The sequence below is a fragment of the Equus asinus genome, chromosome 2 (genome assembly GCF_041296235.1).
Source record: "Equus asinus isolate D_3611 breed Donkey chromosome 2, EquAss-T2T_v2, whole genome shotgun sequence".
NCBI classification, from domain to species: domain Eukaryota; kingdom Metazoa; phylum Chordata; class Mammalia; order Perissodactyla; family Equidae; genus Equus; species Equus asinus.
In genome coordinates this window covers 169,469,790-169,492,410 of record NC_091791.1, presented here as the reverse complement: position 1 = coordinate 169,492,410, position 22,621 = coordinate 169,469,790, and the positions used below count along the sequence as shown (strand labels likewise).

The window sequence follows — 22,621 nt, the reverse complement described above, 5'->3', positions numbered from 1 at the left end:
GGATGGTGTATCCTTCAAACAGCCACCAGTGAATTGGATGTGACAGAACACAACCAATTCATGATAGGTGGACAAACGCTGAATCAACTGGGGCCAACATCTAAAAGAAAAGGAACTTCATTGAAAAGAATAACAAATAAATCACATGGAAATGAAAAGCAAAATCCAACACTTTGAAAACTAGGATGAAAGGCAAACAAAAGCTTATTTTTCATTCATGACTGTCCCCATGTCCATCTGCCAAGCCTCCCCTGGGGCTCACAGCACCGGCAGAAGCACAGGGGAGGGAAGAGCTGAACGCACGTGCGGAGATGAGCAAGTGAATAGCAGAAGGTGCACGAGCCAGGGGACAACTTTGGGTCACAGCAGTAGAAATGGACACTCTTAGGAGAAGCCGTCACACTACAGAATTAGAGACCCCAGAAAGTCGGCCATGAGGAGCCCCACGGAGCCCCAGGGTGTAAGCCAGAGCCAGCGAGAGAGTAGCCAGGGATATCTGCCACCAGGGACATGGGCATGTGGCTTTGAACGACAGTGCCTGGTGGGTCAGTTCCCCCTCACATCTGACAGGAGCATTTGACGTAGAATGACACACGTTAGGAAGGAAAATGATTACCTAATAATGCCTGTAGCATCAGGAAGACTGGGGTGCTCTTGATGGTATCTGTTTCCTTAAAGTGGTTTCAAAGTCACTTTACATCTATTTCTCTCTCTTCATCTAGTGATTTTTCTTCTGGGACTTATTCCTATGTGAGGGCTAAAGTATGTGTGTGTATGTATGTGCGCATGTGTGGGTTATTCATGAAGATGTTCATCACACTATTATTTAATAATGGACTCCATATTGGAATCAGTATTAATGTCCAAAATAGGAAAATGGTAAAATATGGCGCATGTGCATTATGGATTCTTGAGCTCTTAACATCTGCATTATCCATGGATCTAGGAAACTAGGGTGAGAACATTAATAGGCATGTTATTAAAAAAACTAATAAACATTTGGAAAAAAGTAAAATCTCACTAATTAATGCTAATGGAAATATTAATAATTTTAGTTTTATATAGTCAGGAAATATTTACAAAACTAATGATGCTTACATTCAGTATGGTCACTGAGAAAATGGCATTTTCACACCTTGTACATAAAGGCTTTAAATGAAAAAAAGGAGTCTTTCACCTAGCCATCAACCACACTGAGAAAAGTGGACAAGGTTATTCCTTATAGATTTGGTGAAGTGAAAGTGAAATCTTCCGAACCATCATTGTTCAGCACCAACTTGGGAATTCATTTTTGAAAAGTTTTATACCATTGAACACCATGGAGACTTTAAAGTTTTGAGATTGAATTACATTTTGTCACATGGAAGAAGGTTCACCACATATGTTTAAGTCAAAAGTAGTTACATGTCAGTATGTACTATACTCGTATCTTTGCTTATACGGGTATATGCCTTTTAGGTTTTATTTCTCCTACATATTCATCTTCGTAATTTTTCTGTATTTTTAAGGTAACTTAAAAGCCTATTTATTAAATATGAATGAGATCATAAAATGATATACAATAATATGTTTTTAATAAAATGAGGGAAATTTTATGTTGAATAATTTAAATTATAGCATTAAAAACTAAATATATTATGATCACAACTATATGAAAATATACATAGAAAAAATCTACATGGAAAAGCATTTGTTAACAGTGGTCAGCGGGGTGGTAAGATTAAGGCTGACATTTTTCTTCTTTCTATTTTTCAATTTATTCTATATTTTAAACGGTATTATTATTGAAATAATTTTATTTTTATAAACATTACAATTCAGAAAATGGTAGGCTTAAGTAAGATGATCTATGTGTTAGTTAAGATAACCCTAACTATCTAACTGATAAACTCTAGCATTTCACTGACTAACTCAGTAGAAGTCTTATTTCTGGCTCACATACAGTCCAAAATGAATTTCCTGGTGAGTAGTGCCCCCTCTTACTCTCAAGTGTCGCAGTTTGGACAATAATTACAAGGTCAACCCATGATTAAGGGACCAGGCTCAGTTCCCTAAAGATAGCATCCATATTCCCAGTGTTCACCTGCATCAAACCCTGGAAGGGAAGGAATCTACATGGTCAGGTACAGGACTGCGTTTATGGCCAGGTCTAGAAGGTACCCACATTTCCACTCACATCTGATTTGTGGCAACAGTCACACAGCCACACCTAACCTCAAATGAGGCAGCACAATGTGGTTCACCTGTGTCCCCAGGAAGAAAAAGAAATCGTTTCACTAAACTGCTAGCTCATGGCTACCATGATGCTTAATAGTGTTTGCTGTTTATAGGAATCATGCGCTCTAAATTTGTTTCTGCCTACAAAGCTAATATATTTCCATTATAGAAAAAAATTGGACAATATAAAGGTGAAAATAAGAGTCACATAAAATGTTTGTCCTGGTTCATGTCTTTCACTTTAACAGAATGGGTATCAAATTGTATACACCGTTCTACAGTCTACTTTTTCCACTTTATACAAGATGAAACACACCACTCCATACCACTAAGCAGTCTTCTAAAACACGATGCTTTCTAACAGCTGGACAGCATTTCATCCCATGAATATATCACAATGTATATTACCACTCTCCTATCTCGAATAATTGGACTGTCTGAGCGTTTGTAGAAGAGGGTCTTAGGGAATATGTCCACCTCCACATCTTTCTACTTTTAACCAGAGCCACAGGCTCAGCAGCTCTAGCTCAGAAGTAAGGTTTTCTGCCAGGAAACACTGAGGGTCTTGCATCATTTTTCAAATTGTTCTCTGCCACATCCAGGGTCTAGGCCCCTTTTTCCCACTGACTACTCTGAGGGGAAGACTGTATGCAGATGTCACTGAATGTCCTATGTCACCTGCTGTTTCCTACAAGGACAACAGCACAGGCCAATTCTTAAAAGAAAGTGCCTCACTCCAAGCAAACACGTGTTGTGGGAAGACACTGACGTGGGCACAGGCTTCTCCCAGCACTGACACTCCATGAAACATCACAAGCTCATCAGGAGAAACTTCTCAAGGAGCTCCCAAAACGTCCTTCTGAGAGTGACATTAAGGCAGCCCTGAGGACGTCTGGAATGGCTCAGTAGTACACTGCTCTCCTACAAAGCCAAGAGCAAGGAGATTGGCTTCTGACTACAGCAGCATCAGAGGGAGGGAGAGGAAGTGACCCAGCATCAGCCTGCCCAGAAGATTTGCATTGTTGGCGGCCTAGGGGGCCCAGGAATGAAGTTGGAAGCACATGACTTTAATGTCCCAACATCCTAGAGGAGAAAAAAGTTGTAACTGACGGAAATGTAATAAAACAGCCCAAAGCAGATGTAACCAGCTATGGATGTTGTGAAACATTTCTCACTCATATTTGATCTGATATTACAATTTTTTATTAAAATAGAAAATAAAAACATTCAAAAATATACATATCCCTATCTACTCTCATACATTCCATTCTCCATGGACAACTTCTAGAAAGAATTGGGAGGACAGCCAATTTTTGACAAAGGAGCCAAGAATGTACAAGAGAGAAAGGAAAGTCTCTTCACTAAATGGTGTTGAGAAAACTGGACAGCCACATGCAAAAGAATGAAAGCAGACCATTATCTTACACCATACACAAAAATTAACTTGAAATGGATTAAAGACTTGAATGTAAGAGCTGAAACCCAAAAACCCATAGAAGAAAACATAGGCAATACACTCTTTGACATGGGTCTTAGCAGTATCTTTTTCAATATCATGTCTCCTCAGGCAAGGGAAACACAAGAAAAAACACATGGGACAACAACAAACTAAAAAGCTTCTGCATGGCAAAGGAAACCATCAACAAAACAAAAAGACAACTAACCAATAGGGAGAAAATACTTGCAAGTCATATATCCCATGGGGGTTAATTTCCAAAACACATAAAGAACTCATACAACTCAACAAAGAAAAAACAAACAGGTCAATCAAAAACTGGTCAGAGAATATGAACAGAAATTTCTCCAAAGAAGATACAGAAATGGCCAACAGACATATGAAAAGATCTTCAACATCACTAATAATTGGGGAAATGCAAATCAAAATTACATTGAGATATCACCTCACACACTTCAGAATGGTTATTATTAAAAAGACAAGAAATAACAAGTGGTGGAGAAGATACAGATTAATTGGAACACTCTTACACTGTTGGTGGAAATGCAAATTGGTACAGCCACTATGGAAAACAGTATGGAGATTGCTCAAAAAATTAAAAATAGAAATATCATATCATCCAGTGATTCCACTTCTGGGTATTCTCCCAAGAAACATGAAAACACTAATTCAAAATCATATATGGACCCCTATGTTCATTGCAGTTTATTCACAATAACCAAGACCTGGAAGAAATCTAAGTGTCTATCAGTGCATGAATATATACACACACAATGGAATAATACTCGGCCACAAAAAAAGACAAAATCTTGCCATTTTCAACAACGTGGGTGGACCTCAAGGGTATTTTGCTAAGCGAAATAAGTCAGAGAGACAAAAACAAATACCGTATAATTTCACTCATATGTGGAAGATTAAAAAACAAACACATAGATACAAAGAACAGATTGCTGGTCATCAGAGGGAAAGTGGGTGGGCTGAGGCCAAAAGGGGTGAAAGGGCACATACGTATGGTGACAGAAGGAAACTAGACTTTTGGTGGTGAATACAATGCAGCCTCTACAGAAGCCAAAGGATAATGATGTACACCTGAAATTTACATAATGTTATAAACCACTGTGACCTCAATAAAATAAATAAATAAAATAAATAAACAAGAAGTGGGAGCACCTAGGATCTCAGCAGGGTGACCAAGGGTCAGAGGGTGAAGGCAGACAGGCTTCCCCTTGCCTTTTTTGTTTCCTTCAACTTGTTCCTGGCATCCTCGCCACATCCCACCTAACACCACACCCGTGTATCTTTGACCCTTCTCCATGCCTCACCAAGTATAAATGAGTAAGGAATCCAGGAAACTAATATTCTTGTGGAAAAACTGAAAGTCCAAATGACTGAGCTCTAATCCCAGAAATGAGGAAAGAGAGGACATAGGCAGCCACCATTTTCCATGAGTTGTTGGGAAATTAATGAATTTGGTGGGTTTAGGGTTCTGGGACACAGGCCCCAAGAACCCTTTCTATCGCCCTGGGTTCCCTACTTCTGCTGCCAGCACTGACTCAGTGGTTGTGGGGAGGATCGTGGTGCTGGCTGGGATGACTCTCTCTTGCTCAGATCACTGGCAGTTAGGGTGCAAGCATCCTGGACAGCTGAGTGATGAAACCTATCACACCAGCAGGAGAATGGGACTGTGAATTCTGTCTGCCACCACCAAGCTTCCTTCCTGTCTCAGGGGCTAAAAGTCTGGCAGGAGGAAGCACCAGCAGCAACTCACTGGGCAGCCTTCCTAGGAAGATGCACCCCCTCCTGCTCCTCATGGCCTTTATCAACCCCCCAGGGCGAGGGGAGGTGAGTGACTGTCCCCAACCTCAGAGACACAACCCCTCTCGTAGACCATGCGCGAGCCTGCCTAGGCACTTCCTACCTCAGGATCGCGGGGCAAGTTATTTGAATTTACAGTTCCTCAGGTTCCTCACCATAAGATAGGAATCATTTCATGCCTACCTCATAGACCTCCTATAAGAGTTAAATTAGTTAGTGTACATAAAACTCTTGCAATAGCCTCTGGCATCATTCTGCCACCCAAGTGTCAGAGCTTAGGAGATAAGGAGACAGCAATAACAGTCCCATCAGCTCACATCTAGAATCTTAAGACCAGTCCCATGCTGGTCATGAGCTGACCGTGAGCTGGACTCAGCAAGATCTGGGAAGGTCGCTGAAAAAGAAAGTACCTGAAACATCAGGAAGAGGCCTCTCAAGCAGGCTTCCATCCAAAAGCAGACATCTCTCCTCAGCAGCGGAGGCAGAAGCTGGCCATGCCTGGAGTAAAGGTTCTTCTCCTCCTTTGGGGGAGGTGGAAGGAGTTGAGGTCTGGGATGGGGAGTCAGCAGTGTTCCCTGAAGAACCCTGGACTGCTCTCCCAAATTGTGAAGCAGACCCCTGCAATCCCAAACTCCTCTTTACTCTGCATCATCTCTCCTGCCTCCCATCTTCTAGCATTTCTGGAGCACCAAGCTGGTACCCACATCATGGGTTCCGAGAACACAGACATAAGTACTGAATGTTTCCTTCCAGGGGAGATAATCAGTTACTAAGAGGCCAGGCCCCATTCCCATCCCTACATGGCATATCTTCTGACCCAGACTCCAGTGGATCCAGGCACTTGCGGGGGGGATCCTGGTACGAGAAGACATTGTGCTGATAGAAGCTGGCTGCTGTGGAAGGTGAAGAACTAAGGAGCTTCCTAGGTGGCCAATAACACAGGCCCAGAAGAGTTCAAGAGAGGGACCATCTGAAAGCAGGCCTCTATCAATGAAGGGGTGACAAAGGGACGAGGTAGGTCTTGGGGACATGGAACAGGCCAGTGTAAATGAGGAGAAAAGAAGGACATGACCAAAAAGAGCGACAAGGGAAACGGAAGGGATGCACTGGGGCCCAAAATATGATTTCAAGCTATCTCTCAATTTATTTTAGGCAAAGTAAAACTCACAGTCCCTATGTCCCCCACCATCCCCACCTCGGGGCTTTGAAGAAACAGAGGGCACAGACAGCTCAGCCCCAGAGCCCTCCCATCCCCTCAATTCCCACAGCTTTAGCCTCACCATCCTGGGCTGTCCTCCTGCCCTGCAGAGCTGGTGGACCAAGTTCCTGAGGCTCATACCTACATCTAGACCACCTTTCCTTTGCAGCCCTATAAATGTCATCCTGGGGATGACAACATCGGGAGGCTGGACAGCACCCAGCAGCGCATATCTGTGCTCAGAGCCATCCGCCAACCTGAATATGATCAGCAGAACAACCTGAATGACACCCACCTACCTGACCCTCTGGTTCCCCAGCCCAGCTGGCTTTCTCACATCATGCGGGCTCCACCCTATTTTGGGACCATGGAGGAGGAAGCAGCAGTGTCCAGGTAGTGGTGGGAGCAGAGGATGAGTTCTTCCCAAGAGTCCCTGAGGGTCTGCACTCTTCCTGCCAGCTGGAAAATAGAGCCAGACTGAACCGAGTGGTGAGGCCAGTGCTCTGCCTCAGACCCAGAACAGACCGAGTCCTGGGGCCAAGTGCACTGTGGCGGGGTGGGCCTGGTTGGCCTGTATGATAGAACAGACATACTCCAGGATGTGTGGCTGAGAATGCTGAGGGATCAGGCATGCAACAATCGCTTCAATTCCTAAATCTTCCAAACACAGATTTGTGTGGGGAACCCGAGGAAAAGGATATATACCTTCCTGCTAAGGCCCCAAGCATCTGCCAACATGGCCCAAAGCAGACAGGCCTGGGCGGTACTGACCAGTCCAAACAGACTACATCCCCACAGCCTCAGCCTGGGCCCCAGACCTGAGCGATGTGGGGCTTTTTCCCATCAATCTTGTCTCTGGGGGAGGTGAGGAGTACTAGACACAAACGTACACGTGTGCAGCCTTGTCCTGAGGAAGGGGAAGGTACCTTGACTTGGGTTGAGCTAGAGACAGTAACCACTGTCAGAAGGGAGGCCAGCAATGGAAAGATCCAGAAGCTTGATTTCTGAGCTCCAACAACCTCCCATCTCACCCACACCCCACATTGAAGGAGCCCACCTGTCCCTATCTTCTCTGAGGGCTGAGCCTTAGGGCAGCAGGAATGGGGAGGCCTGACTTCATGTCCATTCCTCTCATCACCCACAGGGGGACACTGGAGGCCCCCTTGTGTCACCATGAGGCCCAGGGCATCATCTCCTGTGGAAATAGGATGGGGACTCCTCCAGCAGTCTTCACCAGGGTTTCCAGCTTCTTGTCCTGGGTAAGGAGAACATTGAGATGCTTCTAAGAGTGGGGTCAGAATGAGACACCCCCCGTGCCCTGTGACTCACTCTTTTTCTCTGTGGCAGAGGCCAGCTCCAGGAGGCTTTCCAGAGCCTTAATAAACGTCCAAATCTAGAGCAGAAATATCCAACTTCTCTCTTCTCTTTTGTTCAGTCAGCATCATTCAGTACACAACAAATGTATGCTGTGGTCTGAGTCTGACCAAATCCAGGAAATGAGGTCTCTTCCTCAGGACAAATGAATCCCCTCCAAAGTCTTGGAGATCAGAATGAACTCCTTCCCTCCTCCAAGCCATCCAATCCCTCCTCTCCATTCCTAGCATGGTCTTGGTAAGGGATGGAAGGACATCTCTCTCCCCAGGGAAAGGCTCTCTACTCTCCAGCCTATCAGAGACCCCCCCAAGTAGATATTAAAGTACAATCCACTTTCCGTATCCCCCATGGATTCAACCAATGGGGATCGACAAGCCAGCGATGGTAGCATCCTACTGACTTTTTTGGTCATTATTCCCTAAACAATAACTACAGTATTAACGACTATAGCATTTGCATTGTATTAAGTGTTATAAGTAATCTAGGGATAATTTAAAACGTAGAGAAGGGAGGATGCGCAAAGGTTATATGCAAATACTTTGTCATTTTATACAAGGCATTGAACATCTGCAGATTTTGAGATCCACGTGCATCCTGGAACCCATCCCCCTTGGATATTGAGGGACGACTGTATGCTCTAAAACTGTGTGCCATGGTGTGTGTGGGACAGGCAGAACAAAGGACAGAACTGAAATTCCATACGAGGCCTAATTAAATGGTAAAGGTGGCATCTCACACCGCTGGGAAACAATAAACTTTAATGGACGGAGTTAGAACAACTAGGTAGTTATTTGGGCAAAAGAGAAAATTGGATCCACTCCTCACAACAGCATCTAGAATAACCCTCAAATGGATCAGACATCTAAATGTAAAAAATTAAACCATACAAGCACTAAAAGAAAAAAACAAGATTTGCTTGCTTAAAGATAGCTAATAAACACCCATGTTCACAGCAGCACTATTCACAGCGGCCAAGAGATGGAGCAACCCATGCGTCCATCACACCCAGAGTCCTTCTCCTAAACCCTTCACCACGCCAATCCCCACAGTACTGTGGACCAGTGTTCTCATTTTCAATGTAAGGAGGATCCGCTTCTTGTTTTGAACAGTGAAGTTATACAAAACTGCACACAAAATATTGACTAAAATAACGTGACTTTTGCCCTAAAGATTAGCCCATATTCGAAGAAAAGATTACTGAAGCCACTTAATTTAAAATCATGGTATAAATACCTTCTGAAGGTAACTGAACAGAATGAGCAGACAGATTTTTCTACCTCCATCAAAATGTAAATTACTCTTGAAGTTTATAAAGAAAATGATCAATAATAATGTACACCTGAAATTACACAATATTATAAACCACTACGACCTCATAAAAATAATTGGGGGAAAAAAGTTAATTACTCTTTGCAGTGTGGCATTTATCATCTGAACTTTTGCACTTTCCATGAACTTAAATGGAATAATCACTGAGAACACATTTTATCAAATCCAAGCGACTATACACAGAAACGCTCTGGCAAATGTGACCATTATTATATGGGTCATTCTATCAGAAAGTCATTAGCCTAATATTCAGTGTAAGACATTTATCAATAAAGTTTTAATCAAGAATACATCTTTGACAATACTCAGTCAATCTCTATATGTGCTACCATCTACCCACAGGAATTCTCCTTTATTTGCAAACTTGGAAGGATGACAGTCTCGCTATTAAATGTTTGCATTGACAAATGGAAAGAATACTTGATGGTGGGGAGGGAGGAGGAGAGAGCAGTGGAAGAGTCCCCCATTCAGCCCCTCCTCTCTATAACATCTACTTAGAGCCCAGAGCACAGCCCAGTCTCAGGACTCAGTCCCCAGGAAACACCCAGGGCAGACATGTCTCACCTCCATGTCTTTCTCTGCCTGTCAGCACTTCCCAGGCAGCTCTCTGCCTCCAGCTGCCCTGCTGAAAAGATTTCCACCCCTCACGGTGCTCACCTCCAGGAGACAATTCCTTCCTGACCATCCTGGCAGCCAGGCCCACTGCCTCCCACAGCTCTGCACTCTTCTCTATTAAGGAAACCTCAGCAGTAGAGTTCTAGCAAGAAAGTGTTTGGGGACTGGACACCTGGACGAGTAGTTAAATTCTCGCACCCCACTTCCATGGCCCTCGGTTCACCAGTGGGGATCCTGGGTGCATACCTACACACCACTTGGCAAGCCATGTTGTGGTGGCATTCCACCTAGAGGAACTCGAAGGATCTACAACTAGGATATACAACTATGTACTGAGACATTGGGGATGAAGGAAAAAGAGGAAGATTGGAAACATATGTTAGCTGAGGGCCAATTTTCCTCATCAAAAAGCATTAAAAGAAAGTTTTTGCACACTGCACTCTAGCAAAAAACGACACAATTGCTCCCACTTTCTCTCTCCAGGTTGGGACTCTGTGCATTAAAGGCCCTACTGACTTGACTGGGAACTCATAAAATCATGACTAGCTTATGCTCAGTAACGTCACCGGAAACTAAGGTAGACTTCCAGTCTGCAGACCTGGGTCTTCTGCTCCACGGCAGAGCATCAGAGTCAGGAGAAACTAGACGCTGGCCATTCATCATAATTAGAGCAGAATTGCAGAGATGAGGGGTGGTGACCTTGATAACAGTGTCTGAGTTTGTCTGGGAAAATGTGGGTGCCCCGGAGGAAGCAGTCTGAACCCTGATTGGGAGAACAGAAGGTAGCACAGGCCAGTCCCAATAACTCATAGGAACGTTTCTATTACAGAAATGTGAAAGAACTATCAGAACTACATGAAGTCTGCTAAATAAATTATGAATGACCAAGATTTTAGGTGGCATGAACCCTACAACAATTAAGAACTCCATACACTGATATCCTACCACAATTTATTTTCAGGTTTTCATGGAATTTTCAAAACGATAATGTTCCAAGGCTACATTATGATCTACTGCATTGATGTGGAGCAAATTACTAAACCATTTCAGAAATTTTACAGTGTTGATTTTGAACGTGCTATTCAAACTGGAGAGTGAAGGCCTTTGCTGGCATGATAGTCGTCACTGAGACCCCAAATTCCCAGGGCAAGGAGAGACCAGAATGACTAAGGAAAGCCAAGATGAATTGTACCCATTTCATCTTTTCTATCACAATCAGATGTCACCCATCATACCCCCAACATCACAGAGGAGGAAACCTCCCAGCAGCAAATCCCTGTGCAAAGAGCCATCCACATCCTGATGGAGACAAAAGACAGGCACTGGATAGAACCACACGAGCCTCATGCCTGTCTTCTGGTTCAGGAATTGATGGGGCCCCACACTCTCCCTCTCCTCCAGCCTGACTCATCTGCTGGGTCCCAGGCCACTCAACGGACTGGTACACCTTCTGCAGGACGGGCTCAGTAAACAGCTCTTCTCTGGCTTTAGGTCCCAAGACGAACAAGAGATGATTTGCTGTCTCTTGCCTCTTCCGGCCATCTGAAACACAAGGTCAAATGACTTCTGCCTGGAGGTTCTTCATCTTGCACGACAGCCAGGACTACGTGATACAGGGGAAGATGTGCAGGGAGGCAGGCTGGGGATATCTGGAAGTTGGTAGCTCTCAGATACACTCCAGGGATTGGAAATGGAGGTACAGCAGGATCACAGACCAGCATTACTACAGCAGCTCGACCCGTTGTGTGTGGGGAATCCAAAGGAGAAGGCTGTTCAAGAGTAAGGTGACAGATGTGTGCCCAGCAGCGACCCAGAGGAAGAATGCCCTGGGGGCATCTAGGAAAGAATATACCTACAGTCTATAGAACCAGATTACAGGGGTCCACAGGGTCCCCCATCCAGTCTACGGACCTTGTTCCTGATGCTCCAGAAGGACACTGGAGAGCTGGGGTAGAGCTGGAGATAGCAGTCAGGACTGAGAGGGATGCCCTGGATGCTGATATACACTCTCCCCTTAATCACACACACACATTCACACACACTAGGGCCCTGACCTTTCTGACATGGGCAAGTCTGGGATCCAAAGAGAATCTCCCTCTGAAGGGAATGTCCCTGAAAGGCCCAGGTGATTGGTGTGAGGAAGCCCACATAAACAGGGGCAGTGAGCTGGGCTAAGGGACACCTGAGGGACTGGGAGACCACTCGTCCCATCACGACCACCTTCCTTAGGAAATCACCACACGTTCTTGGTCCAGGTTCCCACACCTGCTTGTTGCATACCCTTTGGGTGACAAGGGGGCTCCTCCTTGTGGTGACAAAATTCCTGGAAGAGTGGACACTCAGCTGGGCTCTGTGCTGGGTCCTGGAGGACAAGGTGGCAGCATCTACCCCAGCTTTAGGGGCCATGCACTGCTCAGTCACTCAGCAGCAACAGGTCACTTCAGCCTATCCCTTTTGGTCACATCTGGCAGTTCGGCTCTGCTCCTGCCATCCATCAATACATACATGGTTAGTGAGGATCAGTCAACTGCCAGGCCTGGTGCAGTGCCCTGGAAATACAATAGTGAGAATCACAAATGCCTAATAATCAGGCATGAGAGTGGCCTTGGTCTGCATTTCATGGATCTCTGTGCTCTGTTCTCAGAGTCCTCAGTGACCCAGATCTAAGTGAAACCCAACAAGAATGGAAGAGCATCCAGTTCCAATAAACACCACAACTTCCATTGTTTATTACAGTACACTCTGCTTGTATCATTTCACATCATCTTGGAAATACAGATGATAGTAGCTAAGGGAATCGTGTACATCATCATGCCCCATGGTTTCAAGTCCTGGAGCACCCTAGGAGACAAGAGGGAAGGAATCAAGCACCCCACTCCACCAACTTAAAGTAGAATTGTTCATGTGTTTTAAATATTTGGCATTAGTGAAATTTTTCCATGTGAGAAAAATATCTCAATATTAAAAAAGGAAAGTATGGCCACACAGTGATGTAGATTGTCTTGCTCCTTTGAGATAAAAAGTGTGGAATGAGAGGTGACCAACACAGCTATTCAGCAAGAACTCCAAAGGAACAGGGTGCCTGATGTCTCCACTACCAGGCCTGGGCTCCTCCATAGGGGCATTTTGCTCCTTACACTCTCTTTTCTCCAAAACCTCTGGCCATGCGGCCATCCGGGCTGCTCTGACACCTACGGGAGAGGATGCGCCACATGGGACCATGTGATCCATTTCATCTCCTGCCTGTAAACACTAATCAGCCCCACTGGGGCTTCCAGACATCTGTATTTCTCAATTAACTGGTAGAATCTAAGTTATCTGAGTATCTTCTGGAATCCCTCTATTAGTGTGAGTCACCAAGTTACTCAACCACCCAGTTCTGGAACCTCAAGGAGAAAATCTCACCCAGGCCTACCTTACAGTCCTTAATTTGGGACAGCTATCGTACATACCATCTTTTCAGCCCAACTGTGCTCTCTTACAGCTAAACACCTCCAGTTTCTCATCATTCTCCTAAGATACTTGGAAGCCCGTTCAACTCCCAGGATCCTGTCTTGTGGAAATTCTCCTCAGAGGCCAAAGTTGGAAGATCCAATGGCCAGATTCTCTTGGTTTCTCTCCACTGTGCTGAGCTCCTCCCAGGGAAAGAAGGAAACTGGCCAGTTTGGAGAAAACTCTATCTTCCACCTTAGAGAGCTGCTCCACTAAGGCTTAGGCCTAGGAATGTGTTTTTAAAAGGGAAATGGCCAGTATTTCCAGTGCAGCCACCATTCCTCTCCCAACACTGAGTGATAGGAAAAGGGAAGAAAACAACAACCAGGTTGGGGCAGTCTCCTATAACTGGGATTGTTTCTTCTTTCCATGAAAATTAAAGCAGAAGCTCTCAACCAGGGACAGAGAATGATGAGGTGCAGAAAGTTGGCCTAAATGACAGTCTTCAATGGGGCCCCGTGACCCAAGCACACTAGGACAGGAATGGTGGGGACAGGGGGAATTCATAACAAAGTCTGATTTCATCACTTTATAGCTCTACTTGCCTGTTCTAAATACCTTGCAAGTGGAAATTGTGACCCCTTGAAAACACCATGATATTTGGAGCAACATTGGCTTTATCAGGGTGACCTAGGAACACACACTGAACTCAAGCACATTTGCTGTCAACTCTCCTCTAAGGGCTCCCCTTTTGGCCTCTTCTTACCTTCTTACTACTCTCTTTAACATGCCATCTCCACTTCCTGCCCAATATCCAGCCTGCACTCACACACCCAGGATTTTGCCATTGTCTGAAACTACCAAGAAGTTGATGGATGACTGGGTTCTTGGCTAACGTGTTTCAGGTGAGACAAGAGTTGGGCCCTTTTGAATGAATATGAAAAAAGGGCTCAGGCCCTCAAACAGTAAAGACTAAAAGGGAAAGGATTGCATCAAGTGATGATATTATAGGAAAAATGCATGCAGGTGTTAACCACACATGAAAGGCAATGTGGGGTGATATTCAGGCTCTTTGTTCACCCAGAATTAAACCAAGGTAGGGAATATCATGTCTGACTCAGGCCAGTGTGCCCCAAACCCCTATCCATTCCATCTGAGTACCCAGTATTTCCTCCTGGTGAATGTGATCATGCTAACTCAGCAACTATCTAAGAATGTGATTTTTACAACAACTTTACTACTTGCAGACAGCTCCTGCCAGGCTACCTCTGTGACCCATCCTTGTCTCAGTCCTACCCAGGAATTTACTGAACACCAGCTCTATTTGACAACAATTCACTGAAAGCACAAAAATGAAAACTTCTCCAAAGGGCAATGGTGGGCTTCTCCCTTTCATGGCCCACTCATTGTAACCAGGACTCTGATAAAGTATTAGAATGGTACACAATGAGAGAAAGCTGAAAATGGGGGATATAACTTTCCATTCTAGAAAGCTAAGAGTGGTTATCTATCCCAGGAATTTTTGTCTGTATCAAGAATAGAAGAGCTGGCTAATAGTTTCCTAGGTATCACCTTCACCTTGTCCCTCTACTGCTGAGCCACTCAGCAATACCAGGCCAGATACACAGAACCTAACTGAGCCAACAGAGTGTTGCCTCACCACTGCTCCAATGGCCCTGGTGGAGGCTGGCTCCCACCCACACCCCTCCTGCCTATTTCCCCATCTCACTCTGATTTCCCATCCTTCGTCCTCTGCCCTTATTATTCTGAGAGCTCAACGACTTAGAAGGATAAATCCAGGCAGGAGTTCAGAATCCTTGTGGGGATCTCCCACACACATGCAAGCCAGAGCAAATTTATGTATTTTCACTCATGCATCAAATATTTATGGGTATTTCATATGCGTCCAACTCAAGATGGAAGAGAAAAATACCAGAGTATCCTACCCGATCAGCTCAAAATTTCCAGGTCTTAGAGACCATCCTCATCCTGGAAGGGAGCAGGACACAGGGAGGTGAGATAGTCATGGAAAAAGAAGCAACCAGCATAGGCAAGAGAAAGTGTTTTCCAGGTCTTCTGGACAGTCTACCCTAAAGACAGAACCTTTCCCCATAAGATGTATCTGAAGCATGCTTGCTACAGACCCAAGCTGAGTTTCTCATCAAAACAGGGAGAAACTGAGAACTAAGGAAGGAGCCTGGCCATGGCACAGGGATGCCATGCTGCCCACAGAAGCCAGAAGGCCCATCTCAGTATGTAGTGGTCCTGACAAAGGGCTCCCTTCCCCACCATCTCCACCTCCACAGACTATCCCAGGCTCTCAACAACCTGTCTTCTGGCCACCAGACCTGTCCTCTGGTTTCCAGAATTCTCCTCAGAGACCCAGGCCAGGACCCCCTAGACTCAGCCTCAAGTTAAGCTTTCTCACACCTCAAGCCAAGCTAAACTCTCAGGTAGTGAAGGAGACCAGACAAGTGGAAGAAGATCCCATCCTCCACCCTACTAAGCAGCTCCACTGAGGATCAGAATAGGGATGTGCTTTCTGGAGGCAATGGCACTTACATTCCTACTTCTCAGGACAGTGAGTTGTGTAGAAAGGGCAGGGGAGCAGAGCCCGGGTGGAGGCAGTCTCTCTTCACTGGGGCTGTTCTTTCCTTGCAAGCAAGAACAGAATCCCTCACTAGGCTTCAAGCTCCTCTCAGTTGTCCCTGATGACATCAATACCCCCATTCAGATGAAGAAATTTGCTTATCTCTCTCTTTATCTTCCAAGATACCCAAAAGTGTGGAAAGCCAGACTTCTCTGTCCCACCTGAACACATTCAGAAGTTAGGAGGAACCTCGCCTTCATCCTAGTAGTTGAGGGCAGAAGGATGAATTCAGGCAGGCTTTTTGCCATCGCTTGCCACCTCCCCAGCTCTTTCTCTGTCTTTCACTTCTCTTCAAATCTCTGCTTGCCTAGAGTTGGCCTACTGCCTAATAAGGTCTAATTGATAAACAAGGTGTAAGGTTTAAAATGAGACCATGCTCAAGGTTCTTGCATTTACATTAGAATATCTTAGAAATTTATGGAGACACAAAGGAGAGTGATGATTCCCTGGGACTAGAAGGAGAGAGCAATGGTAAGTTCCTGTTTATTGAGTTTAGAGTTTCAATTTTGGAAAAGGAAAAAGCTCTGGAGATGGATAGTCGTGATGGTTGCACAAAAATGTGAATGTACTTAATGCCACTGAACTGTACACTTAAAAATGGTTAATAGGGGCTGGCCCAGTGGTGTAGAGGTTAAGGTCACACACTCTGCTTCAGTGGCCCAGGGTTCACAGATTCCAATCCTGGGCATGGACATACACACCTCTCATTAAGTCACGCAATGGCAGCATCCCACAAACAAAATAGATGAAGATTGGCACAGACGTTAGCTCAGGGCCAACCTTCCTCACCAAAAAAAAAAGGGGGGTTATAGCTAAATTTTATGTTATATGTATTTTGCCACAATTGACAAAGTAGTAGTAAAAACAAATCTCTTATAATACAAAAATACAAAAGGAATAAAGCTCTAATGGTAGGAAATACTTTTTGTAGAAAGTGGGCAGCAATCTCCTCTGCACCTGTATGGCATCCTTGGAGCTACATTTTCCTTTGAGCACTCAGGTTTCTAGGTCAAGCAGAAGAGGCATCATGTCTGGTCGATGTCACAGACTCAGAAGCATCTCCATCCTAACATTTCTCCCCTGCTAACATGGTATACAAGTAGCAGCTGTGGGAAGAATGAGCCAGAGGGGCTGTCTGAAGAGAGAGCTGGACTGTAAATGAGACCATGAGATCTAGGGTAGAAGGGAAGGAGGAATGGGGGAAATCTTGCCCATTCTTCTGTGATACTTTATCCTACTTGCAGTTTACTGAGCTTCTTCTGGGTTTACATTAATGATTTAGGTTTGTTTTGGGTTTGTTTCGACCAAAATTGAGAAATTGTCAGCCATTAGTTCTCCAAATATTTTTTCTTCTCCTTTCTCTCTCTCCTCTCCCTCTGGGACTCCCATTAGACATATATTGCATGCAGTGTTCCAGACATCTCAGACACTCAGTTCACTTCCCCTCTTTCTGTTCTCTTTCTGCTCACTGAAAAGTTCTAAAGCAATTACAAATTTAGTAATGAGAGCCTCAGGAGAGCAGCCAAGCTTCTCTCCAGACACGATGGCTTAGCACAGGCACAGGTGCCTTCTGCCCTTGGTCAGAGCAGCAGAGTCATGATCAGCTAGGTGTGGGTCCAATGAGACAGGGGGCAAAGAGAGAGAAGGAGATCAGAAAGAGGGAACTGCCTGCCGATATAATCTGGATCCAGGGGGAACCCTGGGAGAACAGGTGTCTGAGTTGTTTGTGGGGTAGACATGTAGCCTGAGATAATGTCCCAATAGCTCAGAGGAGAGTTATCTATCAGAAAAACGTGATAGCACAGCCAAAAGTACAGGAAACCAGCTACGGAAATTGTAAGAACTCTCACGGGTCTCTGTGACAAGATGCACTCAAATGATAAACAACTGCTTTGGGGCAAAATTACATTCTACCATCTATAATTTTCTATGCTTCCAAAACTTCATAAATATTATTTAATGGGTACATAATAACCCAAGGTATGAACACACATTTAATTAATAAATCATTAAAACATTGCTAAACATATTGTGGTTTCCGAATTGAGGGTGAAGAGGAGGCCTAAGTCATCAAAGGAAGGAGAACAGTGATATCCCCTAAAAGAAACAGCCACGTCTGGGACACAGAATGAAAATGAGATGTTTGACATGTTCCACCTTCTGGGAAATGACTGATCCAACAGATGCAAAAGCAGCATAAGCATTATGCTCAGTTTGAGATAATTCTTTCAAAGTCTTCACATATATTTATTAAATTATATAAGAACAAAGAAAAATAATTTAAATTGTCAGGGTGAATGCTTGTATTCAAAGCAGCATCATAACTTGAAACTTCTCCTGTCCAAAAGCTGACAGCCCTCAAGCACCTGTGTGCAGAGAACTCTGGGAGCAACCATGCCAGATTCCTCACCAGGGACAGGGAGCCTCGGGGGTATGACCTTTGCCTGCATCATGGTCTTCACTGGGGCACCAGGTTACCTGCACCAGGGGGGAGAGGAGTGACCAAGGAAACTCAGAATGAGTGGCAAAGCTTTGGTTCTCCTGTTTCAGTCTACATCTGCATGTCCCCAACTACTTCACTCTGGGGTCTTTGAAACATCAAGAAGTTGAGAACAACATTAGCTTTATCAGGGCAACCTGGGATCACAGAGTGAACTCAAGTGCATTTCTCTGTCAAACCCCTCCTCACAGACTCTCCTATTCTGTCATTACCTTCTCTTCCTAGTACTCTCATCAATGCCCCATCTGCACTTCATCCCCAATCTCTGCTCCTCACCCCCAGCCCCAACAGGTTGCAAGTGCCTTAAACTACCACGAAGTGAATAGATGACTAGGCTCATGGCTAGTGTGTTTTAGGAGAGACTAGTGCTTGGTGTTTTGGTATCTATACAAAAAAAGAACCTTGAGCTATCAAAAGAATGAAGCTCTACAAAGAGTAGGATTGCATAGATGCATGCTATTTTAGGAAGTAGACAGTTACCTAACCACAAATTCAAGGCATGGTGGGGTCATATTCATGATCTTGGAGGGTCTCACTTAGGGGAAGAGGACACCTTTTCTGGCTAATCCCAAATGCCCCACAAATCTCCATTCAGAGAATTCAGGATTTTCTCCTGGAGAATGTGGTCTCCTAAGAATGTGGCTCTTGCAAAACCTTCACCACACAGCCCTTTTCTGTGAGGGGAAGAGGGATGTGACGAAAGCTCTAATCTTGAGAATCAATAGAACTGGGAGGAAATTGGTGGTCACTGAACCGGCCCCTTCTTCCTTCACCTCTAGGATTGAAAAGCCTGGAAGGAGAAGGCACACACCACTTCAGACCTGATCAGCCTTTCAGAGAAGATGATGCTGCTTCTGTTCTTGTTGGTCAATCTCCTACCCTCCAGGCCTGAAGGAGGTAAATGCCTCTGGAGATCCTCAGAAGCCTGGCTTATTCCAACACCAACACTTCCACAGTGTCCCAGTGAGGCTGTCATTATGATCCTCCCTTCCTTCAGTCCATTCCCAAAATTTGCTGATCCCATGATCTATCACCAGATATGCAATGCAGAGAAATTGTGGAAAATAAAATTAGCCCCAGAGGGACCTGGTGAGTCTTGTCCCTTCTATGGGTCATACTCCTGTCACCTGGAAAGTGACAATATTAGAATAGCACATGATTCTGGTGGGGGGAAAGCTGAAAATGGGGGATATAATGCCCCATTCTACAAAGCTAAGAGTGGTTATCTAACCCAGGAGCTATCCTCTGGATCAAGACTAGAAGAGCTAGCTCATACTCAGTTACGTGGGTGTCACACTCACCTTGTTCTGATTCTGCTGAGACACTCAGCTCTACTAGAGCAGATACTCAGAAACTAACTGAGCCATCAGAGTGTTGTCTCAGCACAGAGCCCACAGCCCTAGTGGAGACTGGCTTCTACCCAGGCCCCCTCCTGCACATTTCCCCATCTCACTCTGACTTCCCAACCTTTGTACTCTGCCCTCTTAGACCTGAGAGCTCAATGCCTTAGAAAGATAAATCTGTGCCGGGGTTCAGATTGAATAAGGACTGCTCCTCCCTGGCTGCTGACCAGAGCAAACTGAGGAATGTTCATTCATGTACCCAGCAAGCATTTCTGGGGTATGTACTACGTGCCTGACCAAGGATTAGGGGGAAAGAAGGCATAGTATTCAGCTCCGTGAGCTCAAAATGTTCAGGTCTCAGATTAGGCTCATTCTGGAAGTAAGGACACAGGAGTCTGAGAAGCTAGAGACAAAGAAGCAACCAGGGTAGGTCAGAGAAAGTAATTTCCAGGGCTTCTAGGACAGTCCCCTTAACATGTATATGAAGTGTGTTTGCTCCAGAACAAGGGCTGAGCGCCTCATCTCTGCAGGAGGAAACTGAGAACAAAGCCAGGAAACAAGTCCTGCTGCAAGCACGCCAGCTGCCCTCTGAAGCCCACAGTCCCATCTCATTGTGTTGGGTCCCTGAGGACAATACAACCACCCCAGCCTCTGAACATCCCATGGGTTTAGGCCACCAGGCAGTGACTAGCCACTGTTTGCCATGAACACAGAGATCCAGCAATTTTCTCTTTCAGGGAAGATCAGATGGGGCAGAGAGGCCAGACCACACTCCCAGCCCACATGGTGTCTGTACTTTCCTACAATGACATAGGTGGTGGGAGCAAAGGCGGAGGGTTCCTGGTACAAGACAACTTCGTGCTGGGAGCAGTTCACTGTAATGGAAGGTGAGGAGCCCAAGTGAGTCCTTGTCTTCCTGGAAACCCCAGCTACTGTCCCAGGGCCTGTAACTCAAGAAGGTCCCTGAGCACAGAGAGCCAATGACTAATCAGAGGAGCAATCTGATCTGCTCAGGCCAGGACACAGTGAGTGTGGGATTCACGGGTGGAACGTGTGGACAGAGGCCTGGGTGACATACAGGCTGCTGAAGAACCAGGCTGGGTCACTGCTACGCAGCAGAGCATAGTGACACTGTTCACTTTTCCCTTCCTCCCTGTCTGACTCAGCTGTAGGTGTGCCTTTGGCTGGAACTTCAATCTATCTCTCACAGACTGAGCCGTATCTCCTGTGACTCACCCAATCCACCTTTTCTTTACAGAAAAATAAGTGTCATCCTGGGTGCTCACAGTATCAGAAAAATGGAAAACAGCCAGCAGGTCATTCCTGTGCTCAAAGCCTTCCCTCACAACGATAATTCAAAGGTCAACGACATCATGCTACTGAAGGTACCAGCTTGCTGAATTTCAGGTGCACTCACACAGGTTACAAGGGAGCAGACAGCTCATTCAGGGTCTCAGTCCCCTCCTCTCCTCCCACCTGTCTGCTGTACTGGGTCAATGTAATAGAAGGGGGCTCGGGAGACTCTGGTGGACTGGGGTACAAGCAACCTCATCCCTGGCTCTGAGCCCAACTGGAGGGAGGGACCTGAACTGCCGTCTCTCACCTTTCTGACCAGCTGCAAAACAAGGCTCAACTCAATTGGGCTGTGAAGACCATCACTCTGCTGCAGAGCCGGGACTGGCTGAGGCCGGGGCAGGTGTGCAGTGTGGCAGGCTATGGGAAACAGGCAAGTGGCAAAAAGGCAAACACACTCCAGGAGGTGGATCTAGAAGTACAGAATGAGCAGAAGTGCAAGGACCTCTTCAAAAACTACAACTCCATCCAGCTGTGCGTGAGGAACCCTAACAACAAAAAGGCCACTGCAAGCGTAAGAAGACAAGTGTCTTCCCAACCTTGCCCCAGGGACACAGTGATGCTGGGGTGACAAGGCCAGGCCTTCTCCCACCCTAAGCCAATGGTTGTCCTGGGTCCACTCATGGGTGGAAGCATGCTGTTCCTAGCATGTGGGGCCCAGGCATCTTTCTCCAGCCAATCTCTTGGCCTTTGTCCATGGGAAAACAAGAGGAGGGCCTGGGACTGGGTTGAGCTGGAGAGAGAACACAGCCAGGACACAGGCTCAAGGTGCAGACAGATCACAGAGCATCCACCAATCTCCCTAACACTCAGAGCCAAGGTGAATGGTGACCACTCAGCCGCTACCCGTCCGAACAGCTGGGCCCTGAGATGGGGGCAGGAGAGCACCCGGGAGGATATGAAGCCGAGAAGGGGGCAGCCAGAGGATCAACTGAGACTTCTCCCTTCTCTGTCCACAGGGGGACTCCAGGGGCCGCCTCGTGTGTAACAACATGGCCCAGGGCATTGTCTCCTTTGGAAAAAGCAATGGGAAACCTCCACATATCTTCACCAGGATCTCGAGCTTTTTGCCCTGGATAAAAAGCACAATACTTCAGGCAGCAGGGACCAGACTCAGGTGCCCCCAGGATTGATCCATCCATCTTCTGTGGGACAGAGGCCAGAATTGCACTGTGCAGAGGCGGGTGGAGTAGAGGCTGCCAGGGACTTAATAAATTTTCATCTCTAGAGTGGAAACCATTGATTCCTCCTTTTATCACTAAAATTGACCCTAGCGTATAGCTTATTGAGGAAATTTTGCTTCTATTTTTCAACAATCTCTACATCTTGTATAGAACAA

The 22,621-nt window shown here is 45.6% G+C and overlaps 1 protein-coding gene across 1 annotated transcript; it reads left to right on the top strand.

Moving 5' to 3' along the window:
• The first annotated feature begins 20,635 nt into the window (after window positions 1–20,635).
• LOC139046487 (mast cell protease 8-like) lies at window positions 20,636–22,415 on the top strand. The gene is made up of 4 exons (XM_070519936.1): window positions 20,636–20,816; window positions 21,188–21,314; window positions 21,545–21,796; window positions 22,242–22,415. Exons 1-4 carry the CDS (start codon window positions 20,677–20,679, stop codon window positions 22,413–22,415), a joined length of 693 nt encoding a protein of 230 aa, XP_070376037.1. The 5' UTR covers window positions 20,636–20,676.
• The last annotated feature ends 206 nt before the right edge of the window (window positions 22,416–22,621 follow it).

Bases quoted from the DNA above. Each gene is read 5' to 3' on its own strand.
- LOC139046487 (XM_070519936.1), top strand. From the start codon at position 20,677: ATGGGGCAGAGAGGCCAGACCACACTCCCAGCCCACATGGTGTCTGTA. The intron at 20,817-21,187 runs GTGAGGAGCCCA...TTTTCTTTACAG, and splicing joins GCAGTTCACTGTAATGGAAG to AAAAATAAGTGTCATCCTGG. The intron at 21,797-22,241 runs GTAAGAAGACAA...CTCTGTCCACAG, and splicing joins ACAAAAAGGCCACTGCAAGC to GGGGACTCCAGGGGCCGCCT.